General features: G+C 45.7%; 1 protein-coding gene across 2 annotated transcripts in view; it reads right to left on the bottom strand.

Moving 5' to 3' along the window:
- The window catches only part of USP43 (ubiquitin specific peptidase 43), a 93,318-nt gene that overhangs the window by 31,123 nt on the left and 41,273 nt on the right, over positions 1 to 20,922 (bottom strand). For both annotated transcript variants that reach the window (XM_083597676.1, XM_083597677.1), the window contains 4 exons: positions 20,194 to 20,300; positions 9,550 to 9,642; positions 5,694 to 5,829; positions 5,165 to 5,309 (listed from right to left, as the gene is read on the bottom strand). In XM_083597676.1, the coding sequence (XP_083453802.1) occupies positions 5,165 to 5,309; positions 5,694 to 5,829; positions 9,550 to 9,642; positions 20,194 to 20,300 (481 nt within the window). The remainder of the gene's footprint in view (positions 1 to 5,164; positions 5,310 to 5,693; positions 5,830 to 9,549; positions 9,643 to 20,193; positions 20,301 to 20,922) is intronic.

Genomic DNA, 20,922 nt, shown 5'->3' with positions numbered 1-20,922 from the left:
AAGAGCTGTTTGTCGATGGACAGAGGTAGTGGAGTCTCTTTCCTTGGAGGTTTTTAAGCAGAGGATGGGTGGCCTTCTGTGACCTAGGGTGATCTACTTGAGATCCTTGCATTGCAGGGACTGGACCATATGACCCTCTGGTCCCTTCCAATACTACAATTCTACAATCCAAGTGAGTCTCTAGAGCAGCGGTTCTCAACCTATGGGTCCCCAGATGCTGTTGGACTACAACTCCCATCATCCCTGAGCTCTGGCCTTGCTAGCTAGGGGTGATGGGAATTGTAGTTCAACAACAGCTGGGGACCCACAGGTTGAGAAACGCTGCTCTAGAGCAACAACATCAGGAGTTCCCAAAAATCATTGTCCCCAAAAGGTACCCAAAGCACACAGCACATTAGCAGCAGCATGAGTCCACCTGTGTCATTTCAGTCAAACTCTAGGGGTCCAGTGACCCACCCATCAACCCCAGCCAGCGGTCAGGAATGATGGGAGTTGTAATCCAACAAGACCCTTGCCATAGAGTTTGGCTGAGCTGGCACAGGTGGGTTCATGCTGCCACTACCTTCCAATGCCTAGGGGAATCTTCCAGGGACTGTGGGGTTTTTGTGTGTGTGTGTGTGTGTGTGTGTGTGTGGGTGTGTGTGGGTGTGTGGGTGTGTTTGGAGATGCTTCATGTTGTTGCTCTACAGCAGACATAGGCAAACTTGGCCCTCCAGATGTTTTGGGACTACAACTCTCATCATCCCTAGCTAACAGGGCCAGTGGTCAGGGATGGTGGGATTTGTAGTCCCTAAACATCTGGAGGGCCAAGTTTGCCTATACCTGCTCTACAGACTCAATCACTACCTGTTTTGCAATTAATTTTGCAATTAATGTGTTTGCAGGAGGGGATCTGTCTCTTTGTTGTTGTTTTTCCCAGGTACACCTGCCTGAGCTTGCACAGTAGCCATGGAACTAGAAGAAGGTAAGAAGAGCCTGCTGACCAGGCAGGTGCTTATGGGAAGACTGCAAGCTGGAGATGAATGCACAAACACCTGCAATTCCCAACAACTGGTACTGTATGGGAGCAGGCAACTTCTGAAAGTGGAGGTGGAACTCTAGGGCTTTTCACCTTCTTTGAAACACCTGCCAATGGGAGGTGGAGTCCAACATCATTCTCAGTCCCATCTTAGGCCTGCCACCTCTCTTTCATCTGCCTGCTAATAACTGGAATGAAAGCAATTGCAAACAGCCAAATCACGTCTGTTTCCATTTCAGCTACGTTAGGGGAGACATTTTTCCCATGGGCTTTTTTCCCCTGAATGGTTCGATATAGCTGCATTATCACTACAAACCTAAACCATTTTCAGTGTTTCAAGCTTAAACTGAGAAACCTTGGAATGCTGTGCAGGAGAGGGTATGGGCCTATCTTTTCCTGCTGTACATCATGAACTAGTTCACAGCATAACATTCCCCAAATGCCTGAAAGGCAGAGGCAGAACACCATAGTTAAGCAGGCCTAGGGGCAGATAGCAGCTTCCCCCAACCTGGTGCTCTCCAAATGGCCATGCCGGGGAGGGGGGGAGGTATCTGGAGGATCCCAGGTTGAGAAATTAAAATAGATACATTTCTGCCAGGAAAGCAAACAAACCAACAAACAAATATACAATCAAATAAACAAACTATGAATTGACAGGCAGTAGCAATATATCAAACCTATCCATTCTTAAGGAAATCAGCCCTGAGTGGTCACAGGAAGGACAGATCCTGAAGCTGAGGCTCCAATACTTTGGCCACCTCAAGACTCCCTGGAAAAGACCCTGATGTTGGGAAAGATGGAGGGCGCAAGGAGAAGGGGACGACAGAGGACGAGATGGTTGGACAGTGTTCTTGAAGCTACAAACATGAGTTTGACCAAACTGCGGGAGGCAGTGGAAGACAGGAGTGCCTTGCGTGCTCTGGTCCATGGGGTCAAGAAGAGTCGGACACGACTAAACAACTAAACAACAACAAAGCAATATATGAAACAACACAATTCTTATCACTAACATCCTTTTTACTCCCAATGATGTGTGAACGATTGTAAAACTTGTAAAACAAGAAATTAAAAATGACTTCCAATTAGTCTCGCTGTACTTTATCTGTTGATTATCTTATACCATACAGTTACATATTTCTTATATAGTTTCCGTTAACTTCCCTACAAACTTATATTCATACAATGCAAGGTTCAGTCTGATTCTGCCAATAAGTTTTCTTTTATACCGTATTTTTTTAAGTACTTTCTCTCTTTTTTTTTTACAAGTGTTCCTAATCTAATGCTGCCTTTAACCTGGATTATAGCTTTGTAGTCCAAATAGTGCTTCCTAGAGCATGGAGCTGATAACACCAAGGTTGCAGGTTCGGTCCCCGTATATTCCTGCATTGCAGGGGGATTGACTAGATGATCCTCAAGGTCCCTTCCAACTCTACAATTTTATGATTTTGTGATTCATATTGGTAACAAGTTAGGACTAGGCAAACAAAGCATACTAAAATGTAAGAGTTTTTTCTGATAAAATATGACCTTGCATATTTGGTGCAAAAGAAAAAGAAAAGAAAAGAAAACCCAACTGCATACAGAACAATACGCACTGGTTACTCATTGCAAAATATCAGCTTGTTGTACTTTATTTATCTTTTGCCACAACAAGGAATCATAAAGAATAGAACAGATGGGAAGTGGGGGTGGAGAGGGGGCGAAATAGCTGCAGCAAACAAACACTGGGAGAAAAGAAAAGCTCTAGTGAACTGTGGTGTCTCCCAGCATTGAAACACTCAGAAAAATTAAGAGGTTTATCAAGTGTTTGCAAGGAGGTTACGTGATGTCATTGATTTACTGAGCATTCATTTCTTATTTGTTTGCAGGGAAGTTAGAAAACATGCCATACAACTTTTATCCTACACTTCCCAGTGTATTCTTCTACCACTTTGCTTATTACAAAAAGGTCCCATCTGGGGGAGGAAGCCAGTTTGCTTTAAGAGCACCATATTAACATTCATTCATTCATTAATCAACCTGATTAATCAACCTGAATTTCCTGGTACATGATCTGAATCCCACCTGAAAATAGCAATGGTCTGGAAGCATCCTTTGAGCAATTCACTGTTCAGAAATCACCTTTCCCAAATGGCCCAGGGCCACCTCTGAATGCATGTGTGGAGCTACTTTTGTGAATGCACCTATGTATCAAACTCGCCTTGTTTGCAGAAGGTTAATAACCCTGGTGAAACCTTGCAGCATCCATGATGTGCAAAGTTTCCCAAGTTGGCAAAGCAGGTGCTTTCAAACAATGTGAACTCTGAGATGACCCTAGCAGACGAGGTCTATACCACACGTGCTCTCCAGACACCCTCAAAAAGAAGGAACCGAAGAACACACTTATTGCAGAAAAGCAGGAGCAGGAAAGCTTTCGCTGCGTCAGTTTCAACAACACCCACTTGTGTGTTCAATGCTAAACCACTTGAAACCTCTCAGAAGGAAATCAGGCCAGGAGGCTGAGCAACAGGACCAAGGGCACAGGAGAGGTTCCTGGGCTGATCAATGCATCAGCATCCATCCAATTCTTCTCAGAAGCAGCTGTCCCATTTTGTCAGTTCAGACCTGGTCCCGGCAACTGCGTCTCAGCCTTACAGGTGCATCACCTCTTCACAGTCTGCCAGAGCCAGCCGAAAGCCAAACAAAGAGCAGACACAAGGAAAAATGCCTTTTGCACAGCTAGGTAGTAAAGCTGCCAGCGGAGGCGGAGAAGGTCCTCTGACTCTGCAGGGAAAAGGTATTTCCCAGAGGCCTCATGATGCAATCACAAGACTGTAGATCTTAATAAGAGGCCGTTAAAGTGACAGAGTCTCGGCGCCCCTAAAGCCCACTCATTCTGAGGCTATTTGCTGTGACTGTGGCTAATCTGTGCTGGCTGGAGGAGACAAGGGCAGGCTGATGGATAGAGCCAGTCTTCAGTTAAAAGTTACTGGCCTCCTTGTGATCCCATCAAGCCAGGAAAACTCTCTCCTCTTGCATCGGGTGTCTCCTCCTCCTCCTCCTTTCCTTCATGCTGGCTTCTGAATGCCGCTGTGCAAAGCACCCCAACCTTCACAACATCAGCACAGGTACTACATTCTTAATAAGTGCCGAGTAAATTGCTCGGCTCTGAGGCTGTTACTTTTGGCAGCAGTATCTTTGCTTGGTCACTGAAAAAAGAAGCATCCTGTCCATCACACATGATTGTCGCACAGCCGCCTGGCTTTCTCAAGGCCATGCTAGACATGGGCATCAGCAGATCGGTGTGTTTAAACCTGGATCTGCTGCCATGGCCAAGAACGTGGGTGAAGGAGATGGGTGCCCCTGTTTGAGGAATAAAACGGATGTGTGGGTGAGAGAAGCTCTTCTCTCAATTTACACCCCCACAGCCCCTCTCCCTTACCCCTTGTCTTCCAGTTGGGGGGTCCCACTACTGGAAGTGACTCGAGCAGGAAGAAAGGCAGCAAGCTGGGGGGATGAAAGGAAAAAGGCTGAGGAAAGTGGGGGTTAGCTGTACACAGCACTTTTTGCCCCTTAAATTAGGCTCCTCCACAAACGGCTTCCTGTATTATTGCATACCCTGCAACATTCTGGGAGGGCAAAGCAAGACAACCACCCACCCTCACCCACCCAATCTCCACTCACCTTTGCCCTTGCCCACCTGCTCTCCGCTCACCCTTGCCCACCTGCCCACCAGCCATATGAATCCATATGAACCCTGGGGTGAAGGCAGAGCCTTCAAAGCAAATGGGGCCATCCCACATAAAACAGGGCACTTGGCAGGTATGTTATTGCAGCAATCTGGATTTAAGAACACAGCTCTGTTGATGTTGATATTTGGTTTGGCCCTCAGGCCGAACACAATATGGAATTGGCAGAGGGGATAAATACTCAGTGGAGGGAATTATTATTTTCTTCAACTTTTCACCATTTGATACAAAAGTACCTGAAGCTCTGAGTGCCAGACACCTCCATGTGGAGAGGGGGAAGAGAGGAGCCAGCTGGACAATAGCAGGGGCCCAGGGGCCTGAGGATGGAGAAGAACTTGGCCGCCTCTCCAGAGCTTATTTGACAGGCATTTTTAGAGGGACATTCAGAATGCGTTCCAGCTGCCACAACAGGACACACCTGAGAGGCGGGAAGAGTTGGCCCTGCTGAAGGAGAGAGGAGCCTGGAAAGCGTAGACGTTGTCGCCCTCTGCAATGGTGTTCAGGTCCTCGTCGTCTGAGAAGGAGCACCGGAATCCTGACTGGCCCAGCTCAGCCAGGATCACCTGCAGCGGCAGAGTGAAATGGTCAGGGCTTGCAAGGCTTGAGGACTTAGGCAGTATATGAGAAAGGAAAACCTCCTTGGCTTATACAGTGGTACCTCAGGTTACAGCTGCTTCAGGTTACAGTCGCTTCAGGTTACAGACTCCGCAAACCCAGAAATAGTACCTCAGGTTAAGAACTTTGCTTCAGGATAAGAAAAGAAATCGAGCGGCATCAGCAGCAGCGGGAGGCCCCATTAGCTAAAGTGGTGCTTCAGGTTAAGAACAGTTTCAGGTTAAGAACGGACCTCCAGAATGAATTAAGTTCTTAACCAGAGGTACCACTGTATGCAGTTCGCAGGGAACAAGGGCACCCAGAGCATGGGGGCAGGAACAAGTCTGGCTTACCTGGTCAGGTGAAATCTTGCCTTCCTCTGCCACCATTTCCCTCAGCTTTGCCACGGTGCTGAGGAGAGGCACAGCCAGGCCCACACGCACAAATCGCTGGCTCTTGGATTGGAAGACAAGAGTGACGTTCAAAGGCCTGGAGGGAAAGGGGCCAGGAAAGGGAACTTAGAATGGTGCAGCAAAATGGCCGCCAAATGGCAGTCCTGCCCCACCCTGGTGAGATACAGGGTGCATCCAGAGCCCTGGGACCCATATAAATAATAAAATTATTGTTAGTTCTGAAGGCAGCCCTGAACAGTGAAGTTTTTAATGTTTGGGCTTCCCAAAGTAGATCTCAGGGTTCTAGTAAACAAAAGTTAAAAAAAAGCCTAACAGCAAAGTAGATCCTACAAGCCTGAGGTCTGCCCATGCCTGCTTTAGATACACTGGTCTCTTCTCCCCTGCATGCAATCCTCTGTCTTCCTTTGCTCCAGCAACAGCCGACAAATGGGAGCTGCCTACCAGAGGCCTGGGTAAGCCCTCTAGCTATTAAAGAAAAGATGCAGCAAGCATCAGCCATGGCAAGCAGAACTGGGAGCGCTGTTGCTGGAAGTTGGTGACTGGCTGTGACTGCAAGTTTTTAGCTGGAGGGGAAAGTCATTACTGGCTCATCTGCAGTCTGCACAGGACAGACTCTGCATGTACTCCTGCACCATCAGAAAAGAGATGTCAGAGGAGTCTAGTTAGCTCCGCATTTGGGAGTGAAACTACCCACTGGGGCGGAGGAACAACAGACCCATCTGTGGATCAAAAACAGATAAATGTGAATAATGTGGATTAATCTACGGAGAGCGAGTGAAGATTGAGCGGTTGGGTGGGTCTATAGAATTTATGAACACAATCCAACACTCCTGGTAAGCACCCTAACATCATAAAGTGAAGTCTCTTCCTGGGAAAGTATACAGAAATAAAGATGGCTATCCCATGTACCTACTGGGGGGGGGGGGCATTTCCTCACTCCCACTCAACGCAACATCCTTGTAAAGTTACCAAGTACATGGAGGAAAATATCTTTTTTTCCCCCCAGGACTTGCAAGTTATGGTGACAGGTTACATCTTGGGAGCATTTTTAAAGACTTTTAAAAACTTTCCTGGTTTTAATGCTTAGTAGAACCATGCAGATAAATGGACAGCATGGACTAGTTACTGTTGGCTGGTGTGTGTGTGTGTGTGTGTGTGTGTGTGTTTGCAGAGCCAACTTGTACAGAGACAGACAATGTTTTGCTGGGTGGGAGTGGGAAAACCTTCAGAAATGACTCAAAAGTGCAAGTGAATAGGGCTATCTCTGTAGGTGACCGTTGCAGTTGCCCTGCCAACTCCCAAATTTATTTAAAGATAATTATGAGAAATGTTGGACAGAAGTGAAAAAAGACTTAGAAATATGGTCAAATTTGAAGCTTTCCTTGTTGGGTCGAATTGCAGCTATAAAGATGAATGTATTGCCAAAAATGTTATTTCTGTTTCAATCATTGCAAATTTTGGACAAGATGGACTGTTTCAAGAAGTGGCAGAGAGATATTTCTAGATTTGTCTGGCAGGGCAAGAAGCCCAGAATAAAACTTAAAATATTAACTGATGCAAAGGAAAGAGGCGGATTTGCCCTGCCAGACCTTAAACTTTACTATGAATCAGCAGCATTCTGCTGGTTGAAAGACTGGCTGCTTCTTGAGAACACGGACATTTTGGACTTGTAAGGTTTTAACAATGTTTTTGGGTGGCATGCATATTTGTGGTACGACAAGCACATAAAGCATTTAAAAACCATATTGTCAGGAAAGCATTGTTTAATGTCTGGATAAGATACAAAGACTTACTGGAAAATAAAACCCCAAGGTGGTTGTCACCAATGGAAGCGAAGGCTCAGAAAAAGCTCAATATGGAGGCCAAATGGCCGAAATATTGGGAAATATTGGAACAAGAAGGAGATAAATTGAAATTGCAGAGTTTTGAGAAATTAAAAGATAAAGTGCAAGACTGGCTTCATTATTATCAAATAAGAGAGGCCTATAATTTGGACAAAAAAATTGGCTTCCAGGTGGAAAAATCAAAATTGGAAACAGAATTGTTAGATCCCAAAACTAAGATACTTTCAAAAATGTATAACTTGCTGTTAAAATGGAATACGCAGGATGAAACGGTTAAATCTGCTATGATTAAATGGGCACAAGATATTGGACATAACATAATGTTTGCTGACTGGGAACAGTTGTGGACCACAGGTATGAAATTCACGGCATGTAATGCCTTAAGAGAATATTATGAAAATGATATACAGGTGGTACATGACACCAGTCAAGCTTGCAAAAATATATCATTTGCCCGATAACAAATGTTGGAAATGTAAAGAAAATGAAGGTACATTCTTTCACCTTTGGTGGACGTGCCCAAAGATTAAGGCTTTCTGGGAGATGATCTATAATGAAATGAAAAAGGTATTTAAATATACCTTCCTGAAGAAACCAGAGGCCTTTCTCCTGGGCATAGTCAGCCAATTGGTGCCAAAGAAGGATAGAACTTTCTTTATGTATGCAACAACAGCAGCAAGAATACTCATTGCAAAGTATTGGAAGACACAAGATTTACCCACCCTGGAAGAGTGGCAGATGAAGGTGATGGACTATATGGAATTAGCGGAAATGGCTGGCAGAATCCGAGACCTGGGAGAAGAGTTGGTGGAAGAAGATTGGAAGAAATTTAAAGACTACTTGCAGAAACACTGTAAAATTAATGAATGTTAAAAATGATGTTGGATTGAAAATAAGTGACATTAGCAACAAAGTTAATGAGAATATGCAAAAATTAATTGATAATGGATGAAAATATAGTTATGATATGTTAAGATATAGAGTTAAGATAAACGAAAGAGGGTAAGGATTTGCTGATTTGATTATTTAAATGGGAATACAAAAAGGGGAGGTGTGAGGAGGTCAAGGAAACAAGCTAATGAGTTTAAAGATACAAAAAATGGATTTGTTTTTAACTCTTTTTTATTTATTCTTTTTTTGTATTTTGTATTTTTATTTTTATTTTTTATGTATTTTTGTATGTTTTCTCTTGTTATCTTTTTCTTTTCCTATGTTTTCTTTTTTCTTTTTTTAATGTATTTTGCAAACCTATGTTTTTGTAAAATTTCAATAAATATTTTATAAAAAAAACAAAAACAAAAGTGCAAGTGAATAGGGCTATCTCTGTAGGTGACCATTGCAGTTGCCTTGCCAACTCCCAATAGATGTGCAAAGGAGTCTGTATGCACTGATTCTGAGAGGGGAAAGGTCCTGCTTTGGTTGGACAAAAAGACAGTCTGCTTTCTCCTGGGGGGGGGGGGACTAAGAATATGCAGGCTTTTCTGCACCTGAAATGGGGCTGAATAGCAGACCACTTCACTGATCTTTACTACTAGGCACTACTCAGAGAGGCTGGACCAGGGATGCCTGAGCAATTCGGTTTTTGCTAATTTCACTAGGAGCTGACCTGATAATCCTCCCTCTCCCAGACTAATGTATGAATCGGAACTCAGGCTGCAGTCCTGGACTCACTTCCATGGGAGTAAACCCCACTGAACTCAAAGGGAGTTTGCAGATCAAGAACATATCAAAATGCATGCACTTTTTGAAAGAAAATAAATTTCAAAATACATTTTAAAAAGAATATTAAAATGTTAATTTTCATGCAGCTTTTCTTTGAAATCATAAATTCATGCAGAAGTGGGGTGCAAGGGAGTTACGGGTCAATGCATGCAGAAGAGACACAGACCTGACTAGACTGATTTCCCTAGCTAGGATCTGGGAGAGAAAGTGTGGGTACTTGGCTCGCATACCTGGTCTGGCGCAAAGGGATGGGCAATGAGATGCACAGGAAGGGATCAAAGGTGTTGCTCTGCTTTAGGCAGTGAGGGCAAGTCAAGGAGGACCTAGAAAGGGAGGGAGAAAAACATTGTCAGATCCCATGTCAAGGGATAACTACACCAGTGAAAATGTAGGGCTGACCTCACATTTTGTATTCTAGAAGTCTGAAGCTCATATCTGGCCTCAAGGCTTAAAAGGAGAACTTGTGGAATGCAGAATAACTAAGGTCCTAGGAGGTCATCCCTTGTGAAATTTACCCATTAACAACTTGGAAATAAACACTGCTGAGGTCCATGAGACTTGCTTCCCAGTAAATTTGTTTAGATTTACCATTTTAATCTCACAGGTACAGTCGCATTGCTCCAGCCAAAGGGCTGTTCAAGGGGCCCCTTGTTCTACAAAAAGAGGGTTGAGTCAGCAGACTCCCCACAGAAGAATGACCACAAGGAAGATCTGCACCCAGTCTATGAGTATTATCAAAAGCAGCAGGATACTGAAGTCACTTTGAGGAGCTTAAGGTCAGACAGTTAATAGTTCTAAATTTGTATCCCTGTAAATTGACTTGCCATAAATGAATACACTCTTCCCTGTCCCCCAGGCAACAACACTTTTGGTTACTACACTCATGCTCATCCTCTATGTCACTGTGACCAGTTCCATGCCACAACCAGCGATTCTTTTATCTACAGGCTAGATACTACAAAATATTTCAAAGCTCTTATCGCTGAATGAAACTTTTCTCTGCCATAGTTGCCCTGGAGTGGGAGCATGTTTTACACACATGCTGACAAACAAAGATGACCCCTCAACTCACATCCAACACTGAGTTCACTGTAATAACCAAATCACATTTTGTTCATCCAGCATAGTGTCACTTCCTGACGCTTGTTTGTAGCCTCATAGCACCAGATCCGTTTCTGTGATGGAGACATTCTGTGCTTCACCAAGATGATTTGTGGCTGACTGAAGAAATCCCCTTGATGCATATCAATACATACCCTTGGTTTCAAAGAACAGATAAAAGACCAATACTGCAAGCAGGGCTCATCCTTGCTCTTTCTAGACACAGGTCCACCCTTTAAAGCTCCAAGTCAGAGTGGTTATTTTTTGCCCCACTGCTTTCCCCAAGAAAACTGCTCTTTAATGCTGAATCAGAACAAACGGCAATTCGGGCTGCTTGCTCCAATTCAGCAGTAAAGAGTGGGTTTTCCACCTAGCAGGGCTAGCCCATTCCACCAGAAGCGGACTTATTTCCTCAGCAGTGAACAGAGCCGATCATCAGAAGTGAGACCAGCTTTTAATGAGATTGGCTCAGTGGTGCAAGTCCTAGCCAGTTAATGGGATTGCACCTAACAAGATTACCTGGGAGTTCAGGCTCCAGTATGTGACATAAAAATAAAAGATTCCCCAAAAGGAAGAAGTGAGGGTTAGACTCAACATGCAGGGCTGAATCCATTCTAGAAAAGAAAACAATCAGCAACTCCCTAATAATAGAAAGTTATCTTCACCTACGTGGATACTTCAGGTAAGTCCCTTTTTCATCAGTGGTGCAGTCAGGCTTAAATATACAGGTGCGCTTTCAGAAGGACGCAGGTAACACCCTTCATCATATCATGCCATCCAAAAGCACTACTGCATCTGCTTTTCTGTAGCACAGTTTTGCTAAGTGTGTACCAGAAATGACCCAAAACAACCCCTTTGGACATGCATTTACAGGCATGGAGGCAACGTGCATTACCCCCCTCCCCACATACACAACATAGGATTTGGCATGGTAGCCACATTCAGTTAGACCAATCCATTGCACTAAACAGAGTTCTAGCAGATACATGTACACGGCTCAGCTCTTGTACCTGTGAAGGAACAAAAACGGAGAAGGTGTTTGAATGCTTGGCCTCCCCCCATTGAGAAACTGCAGCCAACATCTCGAGACTAATGGCCAAACTAAATGTGACAGGAGATCAGATTGGCCAATGGATTTTTCTTTGTTATAAGGTGTTGCAGGGGAGAAGGAAAGATTTGGATCAAGGGCACAGCACTGGGAGACAGTCTAACCCCCCCCCCCACTACCGCCATCATTTACATTTAAATCTGCCCTCTAGGAAGCTGGCATTTGTTATGGAGGGGTGGGGAGTCAGGTATTGTGTAGCAGGAGCCGCTTTGCTCAGTACTTAAAGCTTGCCCTATCTCCTTCTTTGCAGCTACCCTTGAAATATTATTTTAAAAGACACCGAGTCCTATTTTTATCTGCATTCTTTTGCTCCCACTCACTTTCACACAACCACACTGCATGCACTAGCAGTCTGACTTTGCCAAGGTGAAACCAACAGGAGAAGCAAACCACCTCCCCTCACTCCTGAATTTGATGTCTGGAGCACTATTTGGCCTCCTAGATCATCATCACCACCACCATCATCACCACCATCATCATCATTTAATTAATGAGGAACACAGCTCAGTCAGTTGTTGTTGTTGTTGTTTAGTCATTTAGTCGTGTCCGACTCTTCGTGACCCCATGGACCAGAGCACGCCAGGCACTTCTGTCTTCCACTGCCTCCCGCAGTTTGGTCAGACTCATGTTTGTAGCTTCGAAGACACTATCCAACCATCTCGTTCTCTGTCGTCCCCTTCTTCTTGTGCCCTCCATCTTTCCCAACATCAGGGTCTTTTCCAGGGAGTCTTCTCTTCTCATGAGGTGGCCAAAGTATTGGAGCTCAGTCAGTAGGGCATCTTAATTTCAGGGCATGGGTTCGAGCCCACGCTGTGTGGGGGGGGGGAGGATCCCTCATTGCAAGGGGTTGGACTAGATGGGCCTTGTGGTCCCTGCCGACTCTACAATTCTATGATTCTATAAGGAAAGCCCCGCTGAATCAGGCCAAAGGCCCATCTGGTCCACTAATGTTCTCAACAGTGGCGTACCAGATTCGTATGTGAAGCTTACAAGCAGAACCTGTGTGCAATAGCACTTTCCTCACTTGTGATTCCCAGCATGTCAGAGGCATGGTGTCTCTGATCCTGGAGTTAACACATAACCATCAAGATAGCCTTATCCCAATGAATGTGCTTAATCCCCTTTTAATGCTGTCAAAGGCAGCAGCCATCATTACACCGTGTGATAGCAAATTCCATAGCTTAACTGTAAGAAGAGTCCTAGCGGATAAGATCAAAGGGGGGAATGGATGTCTCCGATTGCAGTAGGACTCCCAAGTTCTCTCACACACACACATTTAAGGAAAGGCCTCAATATCGGGGAGCCGGAGCACATTTCCCACGCAAGAAAGGCTGAAGCACTGGGGGAGGGATTCGTTTAGAAAATGCCTGAAGGGGGGAATGGCACTGAGGTTTACAAAATTATGCACGGAAAGAGAAACAGAGAGGGAGAGAGATCCATCTTCCCCTCCTCCTTCTGCCATAATATTAGAACTTGTGATCACACAACGATTCTGATGAAGGGGTAGATTCAGGGTGGACGAAAGAAAGTACTGTTTTCACACAGCTAATAGAATTTGCCACCAGAAAGATGTGGGGACGGGCGCTACCTTAGATGTCTTCAAAAGAGGATTAGACAAATTCACAGAGGGGGAATCGGTCTGTCAGTGACTATTGACCGTAATAGCTCAACCCCAAGCTCAGAGGCAGTTGCTGGGCGGGCGGCGGGGTGGGGGGGGGAGGTCAAAGAACAGAAGAGGGTTGTTCCCTTTGTATCTGGGCTGCGCAGAAGCATCTGGCTGAACACTGTGGGAAAGAGGATTCTGTGCTAGGAGGAACTTTGGAGTGATCCAGCGGGGCTCTCTTTACCTTCCCTGATCACAGTGCCAGAATACAAGAATGGCTATCAATGGCGCTGTGGCGGCTCCCCCCACCCCCCACCCAAAGACCATGCATGAGCAAGAAACACTGGCAAACTCAATCTCCCACCTGCTGCCATTCCCGCTCAGGTACCAAGTTTTGAAAAAGTACTCTATCCAAGCTCCACAGGGATATTATATATATTTAATGGAAATAGCCAGTTCACCTCCCGAGCTCTCGCTCTCGCGCCCCCCCCCCCCCGCTCAAACGCACACACTAGCGTCCTAAATTAAAGTCAAGCCAAACTCCGAGCCCTACTTTTCCCATTCCTTCACCAGCCAGCTCAGAGCGGAGCAGCACTGCACCGTTGCATATAGACAGGCTTTGACGCACAGATCTGAAGTTGGCAGGCTGAAAATGAAAGCAGCCCTTTTTAATAAGCATTAATGGGAAAGGGATTAATTGGGGAGTGGAGAGCCGCTTGGCATGCCTGGCGTGTCTCTCTCTGCCAACCAGCACGATGGGAAAGGGGGCCTTGGGGGGACACATGGGATTAGGCTGGGGGTGGAGGAGGCTGGCTCAGCGAGGAGAGATCTAAAGCTCTTCTTGTGATTCACTGCAGAAGGTGGATGGAATCTTTGAACTGCCTCAGATACCATGGAAATTGCAACCACCACATGTAGGCGCTATCAGAGAACAGATTTGCAGCAATTTTTTATGATGTGGTCCGGAGCAAAACAACAGAGCCTCTGCTAACCGAGGGTGCAATTGTGTTGACTATTTAAGGAGTCCAGGGTGCACCTTTTTATTTTTAATGAAAACCTAAACTTCTTTCAATTTTGGAAACCGATAAAATGTGTGTGTTTGTTCATTTCTCTTCCGCAATAATTGTTCAGCTCCACTAGGCACATGGAAGGGCATGAAGATATAAAGAGTAATGACACCCTGTTGCTTCCTAGCTGCCTGTCCTTCCCTCGCACACCAACCTGTCTCCCTGGCTTCTGAGATTACACCAACCATTGCCCACAAAAATAATTAAACTCACCTTCATTGCCATAAGGGCTAGAAACCTCCCCCCCCCCCACAACCTCCGCAAATCTCAGGCTACTGAATTTAATGCTCCTTGCAGAGCACACACAAAACCATACACACAGCACAGGCAGAACCCCACATAGAGCAACTGCCCTGCACTTCTATTAGTTTTTGTGATGGCTCACGCTAGGAAATAAAGCCCGCCAAAATGAGACTTCTCCAGAGCTCAGGAAGGGGCCAGTTCTGTCACACGGGGCCATTTCAATTTCCTGCCAGAAAGGCTGTTTTTGTTCGCAGGATGCAAGCTGGGAAGTGGCGTGTGGCATGCAAAGCAACGCAGGGTGGGGTGAGGGTGCCTTTTTCTCTGAGCACATTTCCAGGTGGAAATGCTTGCTTGCATGGATATCAGCCGGGGAAAGTAAGTTGCTGAAAAAGTGGCTTCCTGGAGCCTAGCGTGTGCCCCTGCGGTGGCGTTTGCCTAGCTACCACCACGCCAGCCACCCTTTCAAACACTACAACGGGTTGCCATGGAGATGGCTGCAATGTCACACGGTGGAGCAAAGCAGTGCAAGTCTGAGACTTGGGAATGAACATGGGGGATTGGGGGGCTGGTCTCTCCTATCTCCCACCTCTGCTCCTCCAGAATGGGGAATGGGGTTAATGCAAATTCCCCACCTCATAGGAAGCAATAGCTGCAAGGCCCCACTGTAGCAGGGTGTCAACGGCCCTGGGAACACCTCTGTTGGGCTGAGGGTGTGACAAGTGAACTAGTTCTTATCTGTTTATTAGCAAAATATCTGTCATTATGAGGGAAGGGAGGGAAGGTTTGTGCATTGCCAGGATCTGTGGGGGAATACAGATGTCTACTCTGTGGAGCTCCTTAGCAGTAGAGGTTTGGCAAGAACCATTCCTGAAACGTGAAAACAGTATTATTTAGACAGTCCTTCACAATCTGCATTTCTCTTTTTAACCAACCAATATCTATTCATGCTTTGGATTATGTTTCACGCATACTTCTACGGATTTTATATTTTTGCGTGATATATTTTACGAAGGCGCAGATTATAATATTTAAATAAATACAAGTCACTCGCCAACTAGGCAAAAATACAGAGCACACATTACAGTGGGCCACACAATCACTCACACACCCAAGCACTGTTCAGTGTGTGATGAGATGAGCTCTTCCACTCACCCCAACACTGTACACAGAGCTGGATGTCTTGAGCAGGCAACACACAACAGATGTAGCCTTCATTTCCTTCCCCCTGAGATATCTTTATGAGGAAGATCACTCTTGGGTCGTCCACCACTGAACGAGAGTTTTAACACAAGTCACGTGTTCAAATGTGACACACTTTATCCTCTGCCAGATGACACTTGCCCAGATTTTAAAATGCAACGGAAACCACCTTGGACAGCGCAAACTGTGGCCCCAACTAACACAAGGCATTCTGCAGATCTGGTGATGGGCGGTTTGCCGACTAAGTGACAGGTAGAACCAGCAATAATGGATGGGCCACTCAGACAGATGGAGCATCTGACTTTGCTCCAGTTCTATTGGCAGGGGGGGATCTCCCATAATGATTGCTTTTGCCCCTGAAGTGGCACCCATTGCAGTCGACGTAAACTTCCAAGGTTTTTTTGGCATATGGCATGGAGTTCAACTGAGGCCACCCTCCAGAATGCACCACTGAGAAAACTTGCTTCATTTAGTTCTCTCCCTACATAAGGTCCTCTAAGCACAAGCTGTAGAGGTCCACATGCACTGGAATAAATTTAACTTTGCAATCTCTAAGCCACTTTACTCTACTAAAGCCTGTTTGACACGCTCCGGCCCCTTAATGCAGCAGCCTTTTTGGTTAACAGCTGTCAGCTTCATTCGGGCTCCACAAGTGTCACTTGCTCCACCAGGTTGCGTGCCGCACAGAGGACAAGTCCAGGTGTCATCAATCTAATTCCATGAAGATTTTGCCAGCATCTGATTTTCTAAGCACAACTCATCTCAAAGGGTTCTTAACCTTTCCAAAACCCACTTTCTGCTTGCTGGTTGTTTTAAGGCACTTCTTCTGTTCTCCAAATATAACAAAGCAATACAGATGTGGTTCGGGAATAGGGATGACCAAGCCTTATTCTATGGACCAAAAAGCCCAGCTGATGCACTTCAAAACTCATAAAACTGGAGCCAAGCCAGGATATGTTTCCATATTTTCACACAAGCTCTGGCAGCACTGCACAATACTCAAAGGAAAATACTGGCCTGAAGATCTGTGGTGCTAGCTAACAGCAGCTGCTCCAGTTTTGGTCACGCTGTGATAGCAGCTGTTGATCCTATCACAGGTACTAGATAACAGCATCATAGCTGTTTCTCTTCCTACCTCATTGGTAAAGACTGGAGTCTCTCCAAATACAGGCTGGATGTGTATGTCCAATTCTCCAGGAAACAATGGGGTTTTGTTGGCAAGAAAATATCCAAACACATAGAAATCTATGTGCGGCAGAACAAACAGGCTTAACAAGCAAACACAGAAAAGCATAAAAGATAACCAGGAAACACATGCTTCTTCACATGATGCAAAAATAATTAAAGAATGTGTGGCCATGAAACTGGTGAGTACAACAGGCTAGATCAGGGATGGGGAAACTGTAGACCTCCAAATGTTGTTAGACTACAGCTTCCATCATCCCTGACCACTGGACAGGCAGGCTGGGGTTGATGTGAGTTGGAGTCCAACAACATCAAGAGGGCACTAGGTCTCTATTCATCTTGTAGATGACTTTCAAAAATTAAATAAATTCATGAATGAATTCAATAATTATCAGTGGATAGGAGCAATAATAGTTTTGTGGAACATCTGCATTCAGAGACAGGGTATCACTGAATGCCAATTACTAGGGACCAGAAGCAGGTAAGAACAATGTCCAACTGGTGCGCATCCCAGAGGCATCTCGTTCATCATTGTGAGAAGTGGGTTACTAGAGTAGATGAACCTTTGGTATTTGGTATTGTATTCTGCTGAATAAAGAAGCCCCGCATCACAGCTTTGCTGGCATCCTTAGCTCAGTTCCTCTTATGGAAAACCTACTCAGCAGCTTAGGGGCAAAGCAACAAAACAATTCTTCCTATCTCTGTTCTGTCTTGACTTATTCAACACTTTTATGTGCACTTTGGCTTTTCTGAATACTACCCAGAAAAACATAGGGGCAGAAACCAGTGCAAAGACACCCACTAGCACAATGTTGATTCCTCCTCTCCACCCAAAATCCACTCGGGGGGGTTCGAGCAACACAGGTGTGTGTGTGTGTGTGTGTGTGTGTAATCATTCCATTGGACAAGCAGAAATGCTCACACTGATGGAATGATCATATTAGCACAATGCTTAATTCCACCTGAAGTTTGTAACAGGGCAAAGTCGAATTCAGATTTAGCAATTATCACATTTGGAGCCTGCCACAATATACCTGTTCAAGGCTCCATGGCTGCAGAATGTGCACAGATCAGAAGAAGCAATATAGACAGGGCTCTCCTTGAATGAACGCATGTAGATCAGGGGCAGAATTTGTTATCTCCAAACCTATGCATGTTCAGCAGCCACACGATAAAGCATGAGTGTGACTGAAATGTCTGTTGCAACAGTGTCTCCAAATTTCTTAATAAACACTCAGAAATTCAGAACCTGCTCCTGGATATTTTGTAAATTCACAGATACGTACCTTGCTTGCAGGACCTCTGTTGGCCTGACTGGGCATCTGGGCCACAGCAGTGGGAATAATATAGCTAATTCAATTTGAGCCCAAGTTTTTGAAGCAAGTCAAGTTCACAGTGTAAGACGGAGTTGGCTGGAATTCCAGATTTCAGGGCTTGGAGTTTTGTTTTCGGTAAGCTGCCGTTCAGAATAGAAACAGCAGCAGCAACAACAATGGGTGATGTGACGCCTTAAAGATTAACAAGTGCACACGTGCCAAAGACCTCTAATCCTCTAGAAGTGATCCAGAAGCCCTGTGCCTTCAGGTTCCTTGCCATCCCTTCTCAAGAAGAAGATGGAAAGACCACATGGGGGAAAGGATGGGGCACTGCATTCCTCAAAGGAAAAGCTCAGATTTTATTCACAGGTCAGAAGGGGAAAAAAACTTGATCGCAAATCCTGGCTCCTTTTAGCCACCCATATAAGAAGCCGAGTGTGTGCCCCCCTCCCCATCCCAACTACTACAATGCCCTTTTGGCTGGCTGGTTGTAGGGGGAAGCACTGGTGTGGAAGTTGCCCACAGGACAGCTGCTGCGCAGAACCCAGAGGAAGGGACTGAGCAAGTGAAATGGGAAGAAACCCCTACAGATGTGCTACGTTTTGGAATTGAGTGACACCTGTTACTTCAACAAAAGAATCAGAACACAAGTGATAAGTCTGGATGGCAGCATGCTCAGCTAACACATCCACATGTTCTCCTTCCGTTCGCACAACCCTTCTTTGGGAAAGAGATGCCAATGCCCTTGAGATGTTGGGAAAGGTGGAGGCAAGTCCAGCACTGGCTTCCACTAAATTCTGATGATTGGAAGACAAATGTGGGAGCCTCGTCTGCTTGCTTGGCTGCTGTGTCCCTGCTCCTGCTGTGGCCTAGAGCAAGGGCTCACCCTATTCATTGCACAGTGGGGTGGGGGGAGAGAGACTTACAATGGAAAGCTCTGGCAAGCGCTAGTCATTAATGCCTTATCTTTGAGAGCAGCCTCACACCGGGAGCTTCAAACTTCACTCCGCTCCCAGCTCTTTCATCCCACCGCCAGAGACACAAAACAGCAGTGTCAGCAGCAGGAGCCTTGTGCATGTGCATGCATTCTAAGGAAAGCACGGCTGCGATGCTTCCCTCGGCCTGCATCCAGCTCAGGGTGGCTGAAAGAGTCAGGAGCTGCTAGGCTTGCAAGATTGTGCTAAGGCAAGTCACCCCTGGCCACGCAAAGGGGGACAGAGCCGTGCCACGTTCTGCTCCATTCCACACTTCACTAGCCTCTCCGTCTGCACAGGGGTGGTGTAAGGAAAGGGGGACACTTCTTCTGAAAGAGGGTACTTGCTGTTGAAGTCACGACCTGCAGCAGGGGTGCATGCAGTTGCACGGGTGCAAGGGTGTGCTTGCAGTCCAATCATGTCCCTACAGTTTTTTGTGCAGCTCAGATGGACAAAGGAAGAGAGTAATACCACAGTGGTGCAGGGAGTTCAGAATCAAGTCACCTGATTATCTCCAAAACTAACCCACTGATGCAGTACAATGGTACCTCGGGTTACATACGCTTCAGGTTACATATGCTTCAGGTTACACACTCCGCTAACCCAGAAATAGTGCTTCAGGTTAAGAACTTTGCTTCAGGATGAAACAGAAATCATGCGGTGGCGGCGCGGCAGCAACAGGAGGCCCCATTAGCTAAAGTGGTACCTCAGGTTAAGAACAGTTTCAGGTTAAGAACGGACCTCCAGAACGAATTAAGTTCTTAACCCAAGGTACCACTGTATTTGTGAGTGCTACACTGTCACAGTTGCTGTTGCAAGCAGCTGAGAAGGAGGCAAGCCAGATCTGGTATGTCCAAGCTAAATCACTGTTTCTCGCTCACCCTGCACTTTCTGCTAGTCAGCTATTATGCTCCTTAGCTTAAACTCAGGTCCTCCAGGACTTTGGCCTGCCTGCAGCATCTCCCACATGTTCTGCCTTGGAGGTGCTCTGAAACATATATTTGCACACAATTCTTGGCCATTTTTGAAAGTAACAAAATGCCGGAATGCAATGAGTAGCACTTGCTCCCTTTTTACCTGTATTGTGCCTGGAAGTGGTTCTGCACAAAGCTCTGGCCCTTTAGCGGCTGGGCGGTTGGCTGAGCACTTGCATTATTGGAGCCCTCTTCCTGCCCAGATGGAAGCTGCAGAGAAAATAAGAGAGTACAGTTGAGTTACAGGACTGGGGAGCCTGCCCCCCCCTCCAGATCTTGTTGGACTACAACTCCCGACATTCCACCGCCGCTGAAAACACCTCCCAAAACATTCTCCCAATGGACACTCAGCCAAACCTGCCACCATAGTTCTGCCTTCTTAACACTGTTTTAAAATGTGGGTTCTTCCAGCTCGTTGTCCCTGCTTTCCTCCCACCTTCTCTCCCTGCCCTTCCATCACCACCACATTTCTCTCACTTTTTCACATCTCCCACTCCCTTTCAGCAGCAAAATCACATCTAAAAGGGGGAATAGAGAGAGTTGGTTAGGTGACCATGTTTGCTAACAGGCATTAAAAAAAAAAAAGAATTCTGGCAGGGTTCTGTTTTGATGGGTTTTCATAAACATACACATATTTTTTGTCCTGCTCTGTGAAGTTGTTTGGATGAGAGAAGAGGGTGCAAAAGCTCAATTACCAGCTTCAAGGTGTTTGGGAATCTTTCACTCTCTCCTCATTAAATCAGGGAGAAGCAGGCTAAGCCAGCACCTGCCAGTCCCAGAACAGGACAAACACATTTTGTTGCACGCAGTGTGACAACAAAGGAATAAAAAA

The sequence above is a fragment of the Podarcis filfolensis genome (assembly GCF_964270895.1).
Source record: "Podarcis filfolensis genome assembly, chromosome: 2".
NCBI classification, from domain to species: domain Eukaryota; kingdom Metazoa; phylum Chordata; class Lepidosauria; order Squamata; family Lacertidae; genus Podarcis; species Podarcis filfolensis.
The sequence above is the reverse complement of the archived record's forward strand: the minus strand, read 5'-3'. Positions and strand labels throughout refer to the sequence as shown.